The 19873-nt window shown below is 45.2% G+C and overlaps 1 protein-coding gene across 2 annotated transcripts in view; it reads right to left on the bottom strand.

Annotated features, from left to right (window-relative positions):
* bcas3 (BCAS3 microtubule associated cell migration factor) overlaps positions 1-19873 on the bottom strand; it is a 936691-nt gene that overhangs the window by 418395 nt on the left and 498423 nt on the right. For both annotated transcript variants that reach the window (XM_070856931.1, XM_070856932.1), the window contains exons 17-18: positions 7678-7808; positions 5396-5561 (exon numbers count right to left, since the gene is read on the bottom strand). In XM_070856931.1, the coding sequence (XP_070713032.1) occupies positions 5396-5561; positions 7678-7808 (297 nt within the window). The remainder of the gene's footprint in view (positions 1-5395; positions 5562-7677; positions 7809-19873) is intronic.

The following is a 19873-nucleotide window of genomic DNA, read 5'->3' as shown; positions in this document are numbered from 1 at the left end:
GCCCTGCTGCTGTGCTGAAGCGTTAATGGCCATCACAAAAAGGCTGTCCTTTCACCACGTTTCAGACGGGTGACACTACCAGATATTCTGTAGCATCTCACTGTTCAGAGCGAGTTTCATGACAAGGTCCACATCTCTCTCCACACCACGGGGCAGTAGTGCGCACCGATGATGAGTTCTCAGCTGGCCACTAGGAGGGGTGGTGAGAGGAAGATACACATTTAAGCACTGAGTGGAATGCCAAGTCAACCTCCCTTACACAATTCTCAGTACTCAGTGAAAGAGCTGCTAAGCCAAGATCACTCGGGACCCTCTTCATTCTGGGCTGCTCATGCACTCCACAGCATTTATGTTGCAGATTTAAAGATTAATTCCACCTTTAAGGACGCTGAATGCTAGTTGTATTATTATAGTAATAGCACTTACATTTACCTCGTGCCCTAGTATGTTTAATTACTTTTAGAGAGGATAGTTAGACCAAGTACATTCCCATGAGGGGGAAAGGGAGGGCACCCTAAGCTCGAGCTCCTTGGATACAATTGCATAGCCCTTTCTGAACTGAAGTGCTATTGTAAATGTATTTCAAATTGACAATCAGTAGTCAAGTCCTTACAGACCAGGAACTCCCAGATATGACTTGTGGTCTGTGCTGTTAGCAGATCTCAGGCGGGATTACAGTAGAAATATTGGTTAGTTTCAGTTTCCCTAGGTTAGGGAGAAGAATCGATCCAGTGACCCCTGATAAGTTCACAAGAATGAACAAGTGAGGAAAGAAAGACAGAACTTGCATTTATATAGCACCTTTCACGATCACCGGATGTCTCAAAGTGCTTTACAGCCAATGAAGTATTTTTGCAGTGTAGTCACTGTTGTAACGTGGGAAATGCAGCAGCCAATTTGCACACAGCAAGCTCCCACAAACAGCAATGCGATAATGACCAGATCAAATGTTTTAGTGATGTTGATTGAGGGATAAATATTCGTCAGGACACCGAGGATAACTCCCCTGCTCTTCTTTGAAATAGTGCCATGGGATCTTTTACGTCCACCTGGGAGGGCTGATGGGGCCTCGGTTAGTCGTCTTATCTGAAAGACGACATCTCTGACATTGCAACACTCCCTCAGCACTGCACTGTCAGCTTAGATGGTTGAGGAGTAAGGACTGGCCAGGACACCAGGGACAGGATCTTCAGATGGGATAGAGAGGAGATGTAAAAAGGGAGGGGGGGGTCGTGGTATTGATTAAAGAAACTATTACAGCGGTGAGGAGGGATGATATGTTAGAGGGATCATCAAACGAGGCCATATGGGTCAAACTGAAAAATAAAAAAAGGGGCGATCACATTACTAGGAATGTGCTATAGACCCTCAAACAATGAGAGGGAGCTAGAAGAGCAAATATGTAGGCAAATTTCTGAGACGTGCAAAAACTATAGGGCAGTAATAGTAGGAGATTTCAACTATCCTAATATTAACTGGGACAAAATTGGTGTGAAGGGTATAGAGGGTGCAGAATTCCTAAAATGCATTCAAGGGAACTTTTTTAGCCAGTCTGTAGCAAGCCCAACACGGGAGGGGGCGGTCTTGGATTTAGTTTTAGGGAATGAAGCTGGGCAGGTGGAAGGGGTATCAGTGGGAGAGCATTTAGGTGCTAGTGACCATAATTCAGTTAGATTTAAGGTAGTTATGGAAAAGGACAAGGACAGACCGGGAATAAAAGTTCTAAACTGGGGAAAAGCCAACTTTGCTAAGCCGAGAGGTGATTTGGCCACAGTGGACTGGAAACAGCTACTTGAAGATAAATCAGTGTCAGAGCAGTGGGAGGCATTCGAGGAGCAGATCCGGAGGGTTCAAGCCAAATATGTGCCCTTAAAGAAAAAGGATGGGACTAACAAATCTGGAGCCCCCTGGATGCCAAGGGACAGACAGGGTAGGATAAAAAAAAAAGGGAGTCTTATGACAGATACCGAGAGCTAAATACTGCAGAATCTCTAGAGTATAGAAAGTGCAGGGGTGAAATTTTAAAAGATATTAGGAAAGCAAAGGGAGAGCATGAAACATTTTTGGCAAGTAAAATCAAGGAAAACCCAAAGATGTTTTATAAATATATTAAGAGCAAGAGGATAACTAAAGAAAGGGTAGAGACCATGAGGGTAATCTCTGTGTGGAGACGGAAGATATTGGTTTTGGTCTCAATGAATACTTTGCGTCTGTTTTCACAAAAGAGAGGGGCGACGCAGACACTACTATTGAGGAGGTGTGAAATATTAGATGAAATAAACAGTGAAAGAGGAAGTATTAAGGGGTTTATTAGCTTTGAAAGTGGATAAGTCCCCAGGCCCGGATGAAATGTATTCCAGGCTGTTAAGTGAAGCAAAAGAAGAAAGAGGATGGCTTTGACCATCATTTTCCAGTCCTCTCTGGCTTCAGGTGTGGTGCCAGAGCACTGCAGGACTGCTGATGTGGAATCTTTGATTCGGAAGGGAGAATGGGATAGACACAGTAATTACAGGCCAGTCAGCCTAACCTCAGTGGTAGGGAAATTATGGGGAAAAAATCCTGAAGGACAGGATAAATCTTCACTTAGAAAGACACGGATTCATTAAGGACAGCATGGATTTGTTAAGGGAAGGTCGTGTCTGACGAACACGATTGAATTTTTCGAGGAGGTAACCAGGAAGTTCGATGAAGGCAAAGTATATGATGTAGTGTACATAAATTTTAGGAAAGCTTTATAAGGTCCTACTGGTCACAAAAGTAAAAGTCCATGGGATCCAGGGCAAAGTGGCAAGTTGGATCCAAAATTGGCTCAGAGACAGGAAGCAAAGGGTAATGGCTGATGGGTGTTTTTGCAATTGGAAGGATGTTTCCAGTGGGGTTCTACAGGACTCAGTACTAGATCCCTTGCTTTTTGCGTTCTACATTAATGATCGAGACTTGAATATAGGGGGTATGATTAAGAAGTTTGCGGATGATACTAAAATCGGCTGTGTGGTTGATAATGAAGAAGAAAGCTGCGGACTGCAGGAAGATATCAATCAACTGATCGGTTGGGCAGAACAGTGGCAAATGGAATTGAATCCAGAGAAGTGTGAGGTAATGCATTTGGGGAGGGCTAACAAGGAAAGGGAATACACATTAAATGGTCGGATACTGAGAAGTGTAGAGGAACAAAGGGACCTTGGAGTGCAGGTCCACAGATCCCTGAAAGTAGCAGGCCAGGTGGATAAGGTGGTTAAGAAGGCATACAGAATGCTTGCCTTTATTAGCCGAGGCATAGAATACAAGAGCAGGGGGGTTATGCTTGAACTGTTTAAAACACTGGCTAGCTGGGATATTGTGTGCAGTTCTGGTCACCACATTACAGGAAGGACATGATTGCACTGGAGAGGGTACAGAGGAGATTTACGAGGATGTTGCCAGGAGTGGAGAATCTGAGCTATGAGGACAGATTAAATAGGCTGGGTTTGTTTTCATTGGAACAGAGGAGGCTAAGGGGAGACCTCAGTGAGGTGTATAAAATTATGAGAGGCCTAGATATAGTGGATAGAAAGGGCCTATTTCCCTTAGCAGAGGGGTCAACAATCAGGGGTATAAATTTTAATTAATTGATAGGAGGTTTCGAGGGGATTGGAGGGGAAATTTCTTCACGCAGAGGGTGGTGGGGGTCTGGAACTCACTGCCTGAAAGGGTGGTAGAGGCAGAAACCCTCACCACATTTAAAAAGTACTTGGATGTGCACCTGAAGTGCTGTAACCTACAGGGCTACGGACCAAGAACTGGAAAGTGGGATTAGGCTGGATAGCCTCTTGTTGACCTGCGCAGACACGATGGGCCGAAATGGCCTCCTTCCGTGCTGTACACCTCTCTGATTCTCGGATTCCAGGCCCGGCTGTGATGCCTCCCATGGTTGAATAATCTGCTGCCGCTCCTTCTCTGACATCACACATGAAGAATGACAACTTGGGAGAGGTACAGAAGGCGCCTGGTGCCTCAAGGAACTGTATCCAGGCAGGAGAGGAGACTGGGAGAAAAAATGGAAAAAGCTGGGATTTGCTGCTGGTGATTCATTTGCTTGGTTTTTATCTGCATGCAGTTTATAGAGGCCACCAAGCAAAGCAAACCACAAACAGATACCAAGGGCCATTCCTAATGAGTTCTGCTTCTCGGTGAAGCTTATCGAAGGGAAAACATAGGTAGTGACAGTTCTAGCTGACCTTGTCTTTCATTGTCTTGCCATTAAAACGCATGACATCCCAGATAATTGTTCTTCAGTAATTGCAAAGCTCAGATATAACGATCACAAGAATTGAATAAATTTAATGACTGTCGATGAGATTCAAAGGGTTCAGCTCATAAAAAAAGTCTTTCAAATTTTCATTAACAGAAACTGGAAGCTTCATTGCGTCGCCGTTTCATTGATTTAGCCTGGCTCAGATGCTCAAACACTGGGTTAAAAGCTTCTTTACTGATCGCAGTTCCCGTTACCTATAACTATTATTGTACTTAACCAACCCTCTGCTTCTAAGGCACTTGAAGCTTTATTATCATATATCTCCAAGTCTTCTACCCTCCGCTCCCCAACCCTTGCACCCACCCCCCCCTTTCATGGAGATGGGACACATCCACAGCCCTCAATGAAGCATTACAATTAAGCGGACAGGATTATAGTTTATAAAAATGTCTTGCTTCACCAATAGCTTAGTGGATAAGTGTAACAATGGTGTGGTATTGAGCTATTCAGTCCTAGGTTCAATTCCCAATCTCTGCTGAGTTATGTCAGAAGGCAATTACCGACCAGCAAGGTTGTTTGTTCCAGCTTAGTTCACAGAGGCAACAAAACCCTGCACTCCCTCCCATCTCAGCATCTAATCTTTTCAATGATTCTGGCGGGGGGGGGGGGGTTGTAAATCTGTGAAATTCTCTGCCCCAGAGAGCTGCGAAGCTGGGTTATTCAATATATTTAAGGCGGAGATAGACAGATTTTTGAGAGATAAGGGAATAAAGGGTTATGGGGAGCGGGCAGGGAAGTGGAGCTGAGTCCTTGATCAGATCACCAATGATCTTATTAAATGGCGGAGCAGGCTCGAGGGGCTAAATGGCCTACTCTTGCTCCGATTTCTTCTGTTCCTATGTTTTAAAATCGTCCCTTCTATGTCTACCAACTTGCTATGTTTCAAAGGTGCAGCCTTAATAAGGTGCTTCTTCGTGAAGATTGCACTGTTAAAGCCCCGCAGGAGGAGCAGTGTAAATATCGCAAGTGATACGTAATCGCGTGTCTGAAAAAGTATCACGTTGACAGCAAGTCACTAATACGTAGCAAAAACAGCATAATAACTGTAGGCCAGGACCTGCTGGTGCAGGCATCGTCAGGGAGTGTGTCTGAGCATCTTACCTGGCCAGAGACCAGCTGGCTCGGGGAGACGTCAATAGTTCCAGCTGAGTATCATCGTTGATCTTCTGCACAGTGTTGACTGGCCGTGGCTCAATCGTGTGCTCCACCAGGTTACCGTAGCAACTAATAATGAACAGGGAATCCACGACTGACTGTTTTGATTGATCTATGGACAGAGTAGAAGAACAAGGCTTGGAATATTAAGAGCGGAAGTAAAACATTGAATGCCCAGAATCTTGATTCTAAATTCCAGCCCTAATGGATACCAGAATTTTGCTGCCTCTCAAGATATCTATGATCTAGAACAGTGACTGGCATACAACACAACTGCTTTAGGCTGAAACCCTGTACTGAAAGGCTGACGTGGTACTGCTACTGGTTTTAGATGGCACATACAGTAAGGTAATTGGTGCCTTAACTTCTCACTCCAAGTAATCTTTCGTATGGGAGTAGAGATACTTTTCCGTATCGGTCTTATGTCACCTGATGACGACACCTCGAGTTACCTAGAATCATAGAACAGTTACAACACAAAAGGCAGCCATTCAGCCCATCGAACCCGTGCCAGCTCTCTGCAAGAGCACTTCAGCTGGTCCCATTTCCCCGCTCTTTCCTCGTAGCCCTGCAAGTTATTTTCCTTCAGGTACTTATTCTACTCCCTTTTGAAAGCCACGACTGAGTCTCCCTCCACCACCCTCAGGCAGCGCATTCCAGATCCTCACCACTCGCTGTGTAAACAAGCTTTTCCTCATGTCGCCTTTGGTTCTTCTGCCAATGATCTTCAATCTGTGTCCTCTGGTTCTCGACCCTTCCGCCAATAGGAACAGTTTCTCTCGATCTACTCTGTCCAGACCCCTCTTAATTTTAAACACCTCCTTGTCTTCTCTAATGAGAACAACCCCAGCTTCTCCGGTCTATTCACATAACTGAAGTCCTCATCCCTGGAAACATTCTTGTAAATCTTTTCGGCACCCTCTCTAAGGCCTTCACATCCTTCCTAAAGCCCAGAATTGGACACAATACTCCAGTTGAGGCCAAACCAGTGTTTTATAAAGGTTCATCATAACTTCCTTGCTTTTGTATTCTATGCCTCTATTAATGACTTTACCCTTCCATTCTACTCTTCCCGTACCCCTCCCCCCCCCCCCCCACCCACCCCCCCACCACCGGTGGGATCCTGTATTATGGACCTTCGTGCTTAACCAAGATTTCACAGAATCATCGGAGTTACAGCTTAGGAGGCGGCCGTTGTTCCTGTTGTGGAGCTATCTACTCTAATCTCGTTTCCCTGCCCTGTCTCAATATCAAAAAGGCAATTCTACCAAGCATCGTCCAATGGTGCTGAAGAGCTCCAGCTTTGGAATAGTGGGTAGAAGGAGAAGAAAAACCACAAACGAGTTCTGCTTCCCAGAACATGCCTCTAGTCGGCTGACATGGTGAGGCATGGATGGTGGTGGTTGTGAGAGAGAAGTCCTTGGCCCAGATATTTCTTCTACCTGGTTACAGGGAGTGTAGGGCCAAGGCAAAATGAAAGTGTTGAGATAAAATGGGACAACAAAAATGTACGCTTGCATTTAATGGCACCTTTCATAAGCTTAGGACACCCCTAAGCACTTCACAGCCAACAATTACTTTTGAAGTGCAGTCAATGTTGTTTTGTAGGGAAACCTGGCAGCTATATTGCACACACCAAGGTCCCATAAACTGGAATGAGATGAATAATCAGTTCATCTGTTTTGTTGGTGTTTGTTGAGACTAGGACAATGGGTAAACTGCCTGTTCTGCGAAATAGTGCCATGGGATCTTTCACATTCACTTCAGAAGCCTTAGTTTACCGACTCAGCACCTCCAACAATGCAGCAGTCCCTCAGAACTGCACTAAAATGTCAGCCTAGGTTATATGATTAAATCCTGGAGCAGGGCTTGAAGCAAACTACAGCAAGCTAAAGTTCATTTTCCACCTCGCTTGCCCAAGGAGCCACTGAGGTCAAATGGAGCATTGACCCATGCTCACCAGAAGGTCTGAGGTTCAATTCCCAGTCCGTGCTACAATTGATCTTAGTGATGCTGGGTAGTTTGGGAAATCAGCGAGGGCACCCACTCCTGATTGCTAACTAGTGACCCAGGTCAGTGCCTTCAAGACAAGAGAAAAACTGGGGGAAAAAGACTTGAGAGTTGTGTTTCTTTACAAAACCATCGGCTGTTGCCTTAATCTAATTCTGAGTCAGATTTACCCAATGTGGCACCAGAGGAGTTGCTTCAAAGTTGTACAGTGCACTCACCTTTCTCCCGCTTTAGGCCAGGGTTGGTGGTTAACCAGGATCGCGATGAAGAAAAAGTGGCAGCAACACAAAACTCTCCACCGGCAGCCTTGCTTGGGGAAATCTGCGGGGCTGACCTGGACTTGCTTTTACTGAAAAACAATAGCAGAGACTTCATAAAGCGGCTGGCAATTGGTGTACATTTCTTCCACCCGCCTGCTCCCGAACAATCCTCCAGTCACACGCCCCGCTGCACAGCCACATTACGATGAGAAGAACAACTGAAAGTGCTAATGCTAACCTGTTGCAGCCGGACACGAGAAACAATTTGAGATGGTCATCTCATCGATGGTGCCAATAATTTGTGGTCAGCGACACAAAGTGACAACTGGACAGTGCTTCAATCATTAACTGGCAACTCACTGCTGTATAATTGGAAGCACTGTTCCCTTTAAGCTGTGTGGCCGTGCAGCACTCCAGAGCTCCAGTGCAGCGGCTTTTAAATGGGAAAAATCCGCCAGCGTGGTATATTGAATGTGGTCCATCTCCCCTTAAAGGGGCCACGAACCCCCCAAAATTAAAGGGAACATTGATTGGAAGCATTCCTACTGCTGGATAATGTTATCAAGGTTCCTGGAGAATCCCATTTTGAATCCATCTGTTCTGACGAAGGGTCATCGACCCAAAACGTTAACTCTGTTTCTCTCTCCACAGATGCTGCCTGACCCGCTGAGATTTCCAGCATTTTCTGTTTTTATTCTTGAATCCATTATAGTTAATTCCATAACACCCAAGCTAATATTCCGACTGGCACATGTAAGTGCCAGTGTGCAAAAGTAAGCAAATACAAACTTAAAACATCAGCTCACGTCTGTTATAGTTCACGAAGAAACACATAGATCTTGATGGGAGACAACAATCTCTGCCTAATCCCGTCTGTCTTGCTATTGCCCTCCCCACCTTCAACAGCCACTTCAAAATCTACATTTATGGTCATATTTACACAGAATTTACAGCCATTCGGCCCATGCTGATGTTTTTGCTCGACACAGGCTTCCTCCCAACTTACTTCATCTCACCCAATCAGTTCTGACGACAGGTCACCGACCTGAAATGTTAGCTCTATTTCTCTCTCCACAGATACTACCTGACCTGCTGAGTACTTCCAGCATCTTCTGTTTTTATTCCAATCAGTATATAGTTCTATTCCTTTCTCCCTTATGTACTTATCTAGCTCCCCCTTAAATGCATCTATGCTGTGAGCCTCAAGTACTCCTTATGGTAGCGAGTTCCACGTTCTAACCACTCTCTGAGTAAAGAAATTTCTTTTGAATTCCTTATTGGATTTATTAATGACTCTCTTATATTTATGGCCCCTCGTTTTGATTTCCCCCACAATTGTAAACATCTTCACTACGTTTACCCTATCAAACCCTTTCATAATTTTATAGACCTCAATCAGGTTGCCTCTCAGTCTATAGAAAAGAGCCCCAGCCTGTTCACTGTTTCCTGATAGTTATAACCTCTCAGTTCTGGTATCATTCTTGTAAATCTTTTTTGCACTTTCTCCAGTGCCTCTATATCCCTTTTGTAATATGGAGACCAGTACTGAGCATTTCTATCAAAATCAGTAAACAACCTTACACAGCACCCGCTCTGTTCATAGACTTGTCTACCTTTCAACAAGGTTTATTCCACAAAGATCGATGGTCCTGTGTAGTTAAAACGTAATCATTGTCAATTTTCCCCCTCAATGTATAAACCATTGTTTGTTTTTTTTTTAAAAAAGGAACCCAAGAATGTGTCAGTAGTTTCTGTGTTAAACTTGCACGCTTGCATCCACGAACAGATCTCCACACCTCATAAATCACAGAATGTTCTCAGTGACCTGCACACGGCAGGCTTAACCAGTGACAATAAAAACAGTCATTTTGAGCTAAGAGGACTTTCAGTGGACTGATTCCATCCCTAAAAGTAGGTTGTGGAGTGTTTAAACTGCAAATAAATAGTGACTGTACCACCACAAACAAGCCAGACTCTTGAATGAAATGTGAATAAAGTTGCGGGTTTATTGCTGGGCTAATAACATTTCGATTAAGGTTAGTGCTATCCCTGATCTTTAATCCATGTTGGCTAACACAGTGAACCTGACACAAGCAAAAGCATGCCTTGCACTTTTAGGAGCAGAATATCGTTTTGATTTAACCTACAAGTGTCCAATTTCTAACCAACTTGGCTGCGCACTTAAAATCTGTTGTACTCAAGAGCTCAGGCAGTGTAACGCACAGGTCACAGCTGCGTGATCACGAGCTCAAGTCCCAGGGATGCCTGTTGCTCAAACCCACTTGCCTCGGTTGGTAGTTAAGCCACCTCTCAGTTAGACCATTAGGGTAGAAAACAATAATTAAGTGAGCTTCCTCAAAAGGGGGGGAAAGGCCTCCAATGAATGGCACTGGTAGCCTGTGTGTAAACATCAGGTGGCCAGATCATTCTGTTCTCCTGCGAGAGAGGTTCGTAGGGTGCAGCAGCCTGGGAGGGGGCCAGAGATAGTTGCGTGTGCTGCCTTCAGTGACCATTAAACTGCCCGTACAACCTTGGAGCTGTAATCCAGGCTCAGTGTCAGGAATTTGTAAGTGTGGTTTATTGGATTTCCCAAATTTATACTGGGAGTTTTCAACAGCCATTGCACACTACATTGTTGCTTTCCTATTGTCGATGTGCACATAAAAATCATCCTTTTTTTCCAAGCAGGAAACAGCAGAAGAGGACTATGTGATGCAGCATAGGACCCAGAGATGAAAGGCCAATGTTCAAATCCAACCATAACTGAAGAGAGAAAGCTCCTCTGCCTGCTGGCTCTATGTGCCATGAGTTTGGGCAGTCTCAAGTCAATTTGGTCCTCAGTACAAAACTGCCCTTAATTTGGTGCCAATTAATTCACACAGGGGAGTGGTAAACGGAAAAATGTTATATTGAAGCAGTAGTGAGTGTTCCTCAGTGGCTGGGGCACACTGTTGTACCAGGGTGGCTGGAATTTTAACCTGCCTCTAACCATGCTGAACTGGACCTGGCAGTGCTGGATGCTGCACTGGGACTTGAGGTGAAGTGTTCCGTTCCTCACCTTAGTGAGCATTAAACTGGTAAGGTGGTGAAAGAAGTGGGAGCACAGCAGATTGTGGTGAAACGTGGCACTTTGCCAACATGTGGAAACTCCCTGTGCATCATAGTTCACATGGAAGCCGGGTTGTCAACTCTGATCGGGTTTATTCCTGACATGGAAACATAGGAACAGGAGGAGGCCATTCAGCCCCGCGAGCCTGTTCCACCATTCAATGAGATCATGGCTGATCTATATCCCAACTCCATCCATCCGGCTTGGCTCCATATCTCGTGATACCCTTGGCCCGCAAAAATCTTGCAAAAATCTCAGATTTAAAATCATTAGTTGAGCTAGCTTTTTGTGGGAGAGAGTTCCACACGTCTACCACCCTTTGACCTCCTGCCTCAAACCGCCCCACCTCCACACTCCCCATCATTGGACCATCCTCTGGGCATACTGCCTTTCCACAACAAGTGGTAATCAAACAGACTCTCTGATACCCGATTGGATTAATCTTGACTGTTAGCCTATTTTTCCGCATCTCTAATATTTTTATAATTATAAAGTTAAGGGTACATTGTGTAGCATTGTGGTTATGTCACCGGACTAGTAATCCAGATGCCTGGACGAATGATCCGGAGACATGAGTTTAAATCAAACCACGACAGCTCAGGAAATTAAATTCAGTTAATTAAATAAATCTGGAATAAAAAGCTAGTATCAGTAATGATGACAATGAAACTACCGGATTGTCATAAAAACCTATTTGGGAAGGAAATCTGATGTCCTTACCCAGTCTGGCCTATATATGACTCCAGACCCACAGCAATGTTTGGTGATTTTTAACCGCCCTCTGAAATGGCCCAGCAAGCTACTCAGTTGTATAAGGCAGCTCACCACCACCTTCTCAAGGGCAATTAGGGATGGGCAATAAATGCTGGCCTTGCCATTCATCCCATGAATGATGATGATCATCATAGGCAGTCCCTCGGAATCGAGAAAGACTTGCTTCCACTCTTAACATGGGTTCTTTGGTGGCTGTACAGTCCAATACAAGAACCACAGTCTCTGTCACAGGTGAGACAGATAGTTGTTGAAGGTAAGGGTGGGTGGGACAGGTTTGCCGCACGCTCGTTCCGCTGCCTGCGCTCGATTTCTGCATGCTCTCAGCAATGAGACTCGAGGTGCTCAGCGCCCTCCCGGATGCACTTCCTCCACTTAGGGCGATCTTTGGCCAGGGACACCCAGGTGTCAGTGGGGATGTTGCACTTTTTCAGGGAGGCTTTGAGGGTGTCCCTGTAACGTTTCCTCTGCCCACCTTTGCCGTGAAGGAGTTCAGAGTAGAGCGCTTGCTTTGGGAGTCTCATGTCTGGCATGAGAACGATGTGGCCTGCCCAGCAGAGCTGATCAAGTGTGGTCAGTGCTTCAATGCTGGGGATGTTGGCCTGGTCGAGGACGCTAATGTTGGTGCGTCTGTCCTCCCAGGGGATTTGTGGGATTTTGCAGAGGTGTTTCTCCCAGCGACTTGAGGTGTCTACTGCACATGGTCCATGTCTCTGAGCCATACAGGAGGGCGGGTGTTACTATAGCCCTGTAGACCATGAGCTTGGTGGCAGTTTTGAGGGCCTGGTCTTCAAACACTTTTCTCAGGCGGTCGAAGGCTGCACTGGCACACTGGAGATGATGTTGAATCTCGTCGGTAATGTCTGCTCTTGTTGATAAGAGGCTCCTGAGGTATGGGAAATGGTTCACGTTGTCCAGGGCCACGCCATGGATCTTGATGACTGGGGGTCAGTGCTGTGCAGCGATGACAGGCTGGTGGAGGACCTTTGTCTTACGGATGTTTAGCGTAAGACCCATGCTTTCGTACGCCTCAGTAAATACGTCGACTATAAGGCAACTCACCACCACCTTCTCAAGGGCAATTAGGGATGGGCAATAAATGCTGGCCTTGGCATTCATCCCATGAATGAATTAAAAAAATTAAAGTGTTTAAGGAAAATGAAAAGAAACCTTTTTGTTTAATGCCTCAATGATTTTTCTCCTGGGTTTCTCACAGCAGTATCCTGGCGATTGATCTTTTTCTGGAGACTCCTATATGGGAGGTCAGATTGCAGCCAGTCGGTGTGCATTCAGCCACCCTGTGTTGACTGTCTGTCCAGCTAACGCTTGTCCTGATTTGAGATCCTGGAAAAAGCAACCTTACTATTTCTATCCCAGATTTTCAACAGCTCAACTCTAATTATCAGTATTTAAATGAAAAAATGGTCAGAAGAATGATTTGAATGGCTTATTATTATTCACCATTGGTGCTCAAACTGTCCGGCTACAAAAGGAAATGGTGTTATTAGTACAAAAAGGTTAAGAGGCAGTTTCCTGAAAAGGTCGCAGCAGAAATGATGGCTGCTAATGACTGGAATCATGAATTATGACCAAAAAGTGATGGCAGATGTGTTTCAGAGTCTCACCCATGGGCTGGAAAGGCAAAGCAGTCAATGTCTAATGAAGATGTGAAAATGAAAGAGTGAATGAGGGCTAATAAAGTGATGGTGCTTTTCAACCATCTGTAATGGTATTAGCTGAAAATGAGGCAGCAAATTGCAAATGAAAAGGACAGTATTTTAACCCTGTAACCCTCTCAATTGCCAACATGCCCTCTTCCTCAAGTTAGAACAAACAGCACTCATAATGCCCACCATGAACTTGTCAGGGTGCTTTTTAAGGCAATGTAGTATATCCATATTTACCACATGCTAGGTAGCCTGTTCAAGAGGTTGACAAGTTTTTGGCAGGTGAAATACATCCTGGCATTTTACCCGATTCTTTCTTACCCGTCATTGAATGTCCCCTTCTCCTACTGTCACTTTATGATATCTTAACCTAATTCCACCATATCCACTCCTTTCATAATTTTAAACTCCTCAATCATATCTCTCACAAGTACACATTTCTCCTCATCCAAAAGCTATCCTTGTGACCAAGAAATTTGAGCAGTTATCATCTTTGTTACCTTCCTCTGAACACGCTGTGAAACCTCAATACCTATCGGCTCAAGTGAGAGAGGCAGAAAAAGATTATATTTGATGCAGGGAATGTGTTTAATTATCTAAAATATATGACAACAATTGAGGAATTAAAAATAGGGAAATGTAGTATTTTTTCCAACTTAACAAATCTTGCTTTGCACAGGGCAAGCGTGTCCCAGTGTGATGGGGGACTTTTTCAGGATTTGCTTATTTCTCTGTGTGTCTGGAAATAAAGGAGCTCCAAACCATCTCTCCAGTAGCACTTGTGAGAACGTACACTGAGCAGTTCGTGACCCGCCTGCCGTTAGCACGCCACATCCAGGTAGCTCCTCTCAGGATGTTCGACTTGTTCCGCACCATAATCCTCCCACTGAATCTCGGGGCAACCCACATACAAAAGGTCCCAAGTTTGTTTTCCTGTTTCAGTCCCAAATCCAAACACAGGCCTATTCCTGGTTGATTGCTTAACTATTATGTAAATACTGACTGACCACAAACCCTGTCAAGGCCACATATTTCTGTACCATCCCCAAGACTAGAATTTTCCACTGCTTTCAGATTATAATTTAAATTTACTAACTAGCTATAAAATATGCTTACATTTTAAGGATAAATACTCAAAGATGTATTGTGACATGGAGCTACCCAGTAGTTCTAGTGGGACCACACTAAAGTCTTGCAGTTATGTAGTGCCTTTCATGATTTCAGGACATCCCTAAACGCTTTACAGCCAATTAAGTACTTTTGAAGTGTAGTCACTGTTGTAATGTAGGAAACGCGGCAGCCAATTTGCGCACAAAAAGCTCCCACAAACAGCAATGTAAAAATGACCAGATAATCTGGATTTTTTTTGTGATGTTGGCGGAGGGATAAATAATGGCCAGAACACCGTGGAGAATACCCCTGCTCTTCGAAATAGTGCCGTGGAGTCTTTTACGCCCACGTGACGTCTCATCTGAAAGACAGCACCTCCGATAGTACGTCGTTCCCTCCGCACTGCGCAGAAGTGTCAGCTTAGATGATAAAAGGATATTCATCCCATTTGCGCTCAGCCCATTTCTGTAAGAATCAGGGGAGAGAAGGGCCTTTGTCAATTGGAAGGTGACATTGTACATATATGATGCGAATCTCAGATCAATCCTCTTGGGTTTGCAGCCAAAACTAAGACCCATAAAAGATTCCCCAGAATTTTAATCAGTCCAAGAGCCTTTCGAGCCAGACCAGTCAATCGTCAGACAAAATTAGCTACTCTTGTCAAGGAGGATTTTGAAAATAATGAAAGAAAGAATCTAGTAAAATGCAAATTATTCACCACAAAATAGTTCCCATGTGGTTGAGATGTTACCATGCCGCATGTGGACATAAAGTAAAAGGAGCTCAGTGTCAGAGTTAAATTTATGAGAGCTATTTTGAACATCTCTTCAAATTCTGGAAAATTATACATTATTATCAAAAAATAAAAGCCCATTAATCTGGGATTTTTGTGGCACAGCCTGTACAGGAACATCAAACACACTTAATGTCTACCTCGGACATGATCTAATAGCAGATGTTAGTGATGAGCAGCTTGACTTTCTGACAATACAACGACATGTCACGACAAACTAAATGACTAACAGATGCATGGAGGGACGCCCAGTCTGACACTCTGCTGCAGTAATTGATCAGACACACGGCGTGTGGGCAACACGATATATCAACCCATTGATACTGTGACCATTCAGAAGTGGTTAATGACATTCTCTAATAGCATTTACGTGATTGATGGAGGGGGTCCTTCGACCTGTGTGTCCAGTCCCAGTACTGACAATATGTAAAACACCTGACCATGCCGGGCACCTCTATCAAATACCCAGGGGCAGCAAGTATTAACTATTCAGACATATAAATGTATTTTAATATCCATTTTGCCAACGAGACTCCGCATCTTATCAAGACGTTTCCATCCAATAAGATTGCGGAAAATGGAATTTCCTTTAAGTGTCACGTGTGAGTCATGGGGGTGGGGGGGGGGGCGGTGTTCAAATCCCACTCCAGGAATTGAGCACAAAATCTAGGCTGACACTCCAGTGGCTGTACTGAGGGAGTGCTGCATTATTAGAGATACCGTCTTTCAGATAAGACTTCAAACCAAGGCTCTGTTTGCCTGTGCAGGAGGATGTAAAAGATCCCATGGTGTCATGTATGTATTTTTGGGATCACTAGCCACTAGATGGCGTCACTGTTGGAGGCCATTGGGCTGCACGCACGTGTATAAAAGGCCAGCCATTTTGTATATTAGTCACTTTGGGCCTTAACAAAGCAGAGCCACGGTCATACCTCTTGGAGTTAAACAGTACCCAGTCTAACAGTTACTGCATACACAACATTTGGCGACGAGGCAACAAGAACCTTTGCATGCAAAAATTTGCACAATTGGATTGTTGGAGCGATTTGTGGAAGGAGAAGATTGGGCAGACTTTGTGAGCCGTCTGAACCAGTTCTTCGTGGCCAACAAAATGGAGGAGGTCGCTGACGCAGATCGGCGCCAGGCGGTGCTCCTCACATTTTGCGGTCCAAAAATTTATTGTCTGATAAAGAATCTACTCCTGCCTGTGAGTCCAACAGAAAAGACGTACGAAGGCATCATCATCTCAAGATACAGATTTTACACGCACGTTCGCTCAGAGGGCCAGAATGCGGCGAAATTCGTTGGCAACCTGAGACATCTAGCTGGGCCGTGTAAGTTCGGGGGCAGTGTTGGCAGACATGCTGTGGGACTTCTTTGTAATCGGCATCAACCACGAGGTGATCCTGCGTAAACTACTGGCGGTGGAGACGTTGGACTTGAACAGGGCCATCACGATCGCTCAGTCATGCATGACGACGGATAGAAGTCTAAAGCAGGTATCAGTGAAAAATCAAAACTCGGCAAGTACTGTAAATATGATTAATCCGGCGGTCGGCAGAGCGGCACATGGCAGGGCCTACCCGACTGCGCACGCGAAACCTGTGGCTGGCCAAAGTCCACCAGCAGGAATGCATCCAATTTCTCCGTGCTGGCGTTGTGGGGGAAATCGCTGACACCAGCAGTGCTGATTTAAGCAATATAGTTGCAAAGGCTGTCTGAAAGTGGGGCATCTCCAGCGCAAGTGTCCGCAGATGAGCAAGTGTGCTGCGACACATCACGTGGAGGATGATGGTCAGACTAGCGCGGATCCTAACAACGCAATCTGAGATACCAGAGGAGGAAGTGAATGGAATGTACTCGTTCCTAACTAAAAGCAAACCGATAATGATCAACGTGAAATTTAATTTGGTGCCAGTATCGATGGAACTGAACACGGGGACGAGTCAATCGATAATGAGCCAGAGGGCATTCGACAAGCTGTGGGATACTAAGGCTGTTAGGCCCAGGCTGAGTCCAGTCAATACCAAGTTGCATACGTACACCAAAGAACTCATAACGGTGATTGGCAGTGGCACAATTAAAGTGTCGTATGACGGTGTGGTTCACGAGTTACCGCTATGGATTGTCCCAGGCAATGGTCCAATGCTGTTCGGCAGGAACTGGCTTGAAAAAAATCAGATGCGATTGGAACGACATCAAACTGTTATCGTCGGAGGAAGATACATGTGCCCAAGTACTGAGCAAGTTCCCCTCGCTATTCGAACCAGGTATCGGCAACTTCATGGCAGCCAAGGTGCAGATCCATGTGGACTCAGATGCAAGACCCGTCCATCATAAAGCTATGGCAGTTCCGTATATGATGAGGAACAAGGTCGAAATCGAACTGGACAGACTCCAGCATGAAGGGATCATATCCCCGGTTGAATTTAATGAATGGGCCAGCCCCTTTGTTCCTGTGCTGAAAAGTGATGGCACAGTCAGAATCTGTGGCGAATATAAGGCTACGATCAACAGGGTTTCGAAACAGGATCACTACCCGTTACCGAAGGCTGATGACTTGTTTGCAATGCTAGCCAGGGGGAAGTCGTTCACGAAACTGGTGACATCAGCCTATATGACAGAGGAGCTGGTCGAGTCGTCGAAGAGACTTGCGTGCATTAACACACATAAAGGACTGTTTATTTATCACAGGTGCCCTTTTGGAATTCGCTCGGCTGCAGCAATATTTCAGTGGAACATGGAAAGTCTACTGAAGTCCATTCCCAGAACCGTCGTGTTCCAAGATGACATCCTGATCACAGGTCGTGATTCCAAGGAACATCTGAACAACCTGGATGAGGTTCTACATCGTCTGGACAAAGTGGGACTCAGATTGAAATGCTCGAAGTGCGTCTTCATGGCACCAGAGGTCGAATTCCTTGGGAGGAAAATTGCTGCTGACGGCATCAGGCCCACGGACGCGAAAACCAAGGCCATCAAGAATGCACCCAAGCCGCAGAATGTGACAGAGCTGTGTTCGTTCCTGGGTCTACTCAACTACTTTGGTAACTTCCTACCTAAATTGAGCACCTTATTAGAACTACTGCACATGCTGCTAAAAAAAGGCGACAACTGGGTATGGGGTGCGTCTCAAGACAGAGCTTTTGAGAAAGCCACTAAACTGCTTTGCTCTAACAAGCTGTTGGTACATTATGACCCATGTAAATGTTTAGTATTGGCTTGTGATGCTTCGTCATATGGAATTGGTTGCGTACTCCATCAAACTAATGAGTCGGGTAAACTTCAACCAGTCGCGTATGCTTCAAAAAATTTGTCGAAAGTGGAAAGAGCCTACAGTATGGTAGAGAAAGAAGCACTAGCCTGTGTGTATGTGATTAAAAAGATGCATCAGCACCTGCTTGGTCTTCAGTTTGAACTGGAGACAGATCACAAGCCGCTCATTTTACTGTTCTCTGAAAACAAAGGTATCAATGCCAATGCTTCATCCTGTATCCAGAGGTGGGCGCTGACATTATCCGCTTATGATTATGTCATTTGCCATAGACCTGGCACTGAGAATTGTGCCGATGCTTTGAGCCGTCAGCCGTTGCCCACACCGGAGGTGGAAACGCCACAACCGGCGGACCTATTGTTAGTTATGGATGCTTTTGAGAGTGAAGGAATCGCTGTCACGGTGGTGAAGAGTTGCATTCTCAAAGATAATTGGTCTGCCATACCCAAGCAAATGTGCGAGGAGACCAAACCTTACAGTCGTCGCAAAGTCAAACTATGACGGGATCGGTCCAAGTCAGCATGGATTTATGCAAGGGAAATCCTGCTTGACAAATCTTCTAGAATTTTTTGAGGATGTAACTAGCAGAGTGGACAAGGGAGAACCAGTGGATGTGGTGTATTTGGACTTTCAAAAGGCTTTTGACAAGGTCCCACACAAGAGTTTGGCGTGCAAAATTAAAGCACATAGTATTGGGGGTAATGTACTGACGTGGATAGAGAATTGGTTGGCAGACAGGAAGCAGAGAGTCGGGATAAACGGGTCCTTTTCAGAATGGCAGGCAGTGACTAGTGGGGTGCCGCTGGGGTCAGTGCTGGGACCCCAGCTATTTACAATATACATTAATGATTTGGATGAAGGAATTGAGTATAATATCTCCAAGTTTGCAGATGACACTAAGCTGGGTGGCAGTGTGAGCTGTGAGGAGGACGCTAAAAGGCTGCAGGATGACTTGGACAGGTTAGGTGAGTGGGCAAATGCGTGGCAGATGCAGTATAATGTGGATAAATGTGAGGTTATCCACTTTGGTGGCAAAAACACAAAGGCAGAATATTATCTGAATGGTGGCAGATTAGGAAAAGGGGAGGTGCAATGAGACCTGGGTGTTACGGTACATCAGTGGTTGAAAGTTGGCATGCAGGTACAGCAGGCGGCAAATGGTATGTTGGCCTTCATAGCTAGGGGATTTGAGTATAGGATCAGAGAGGTTCTTACTGCAGTTGTACAGGGCCTTAGTGAGGCCTCACCTGGCATACTGTGTTCAGTTTTGGTCTCCTAATCTGAGGAAGGACGTTCTTGCTATTGAGGAAGTGCAGTGAAGGTTCACCAGACTGATTCCCGGGATGGCTGGACTGACATAGGAGGAGAGACTGGATCGACTGGGCCTATATTCACTGGAGTTTAGAAGGATGAGAGGGGATCTCATAGAA

The sequence above is a fragment of the Pristiophorus japonicus genome, chromosome 16 (genome assembly GCF_044704955.1).
Source record: "Pristiophorus japonicus isolate sPriJap1 chromosome 16, sPriJap1.hap1, whole genome shotgun sequence".
NCBI lineage: Eukaryota > Metazoa > Chordata > Chondrichthyes > Pristiophoridae > Pristiophorus > Pristiophorus japonicus.
This window is presented reverse-complemented; position numbering and strand designations above follow the sequence as displayed.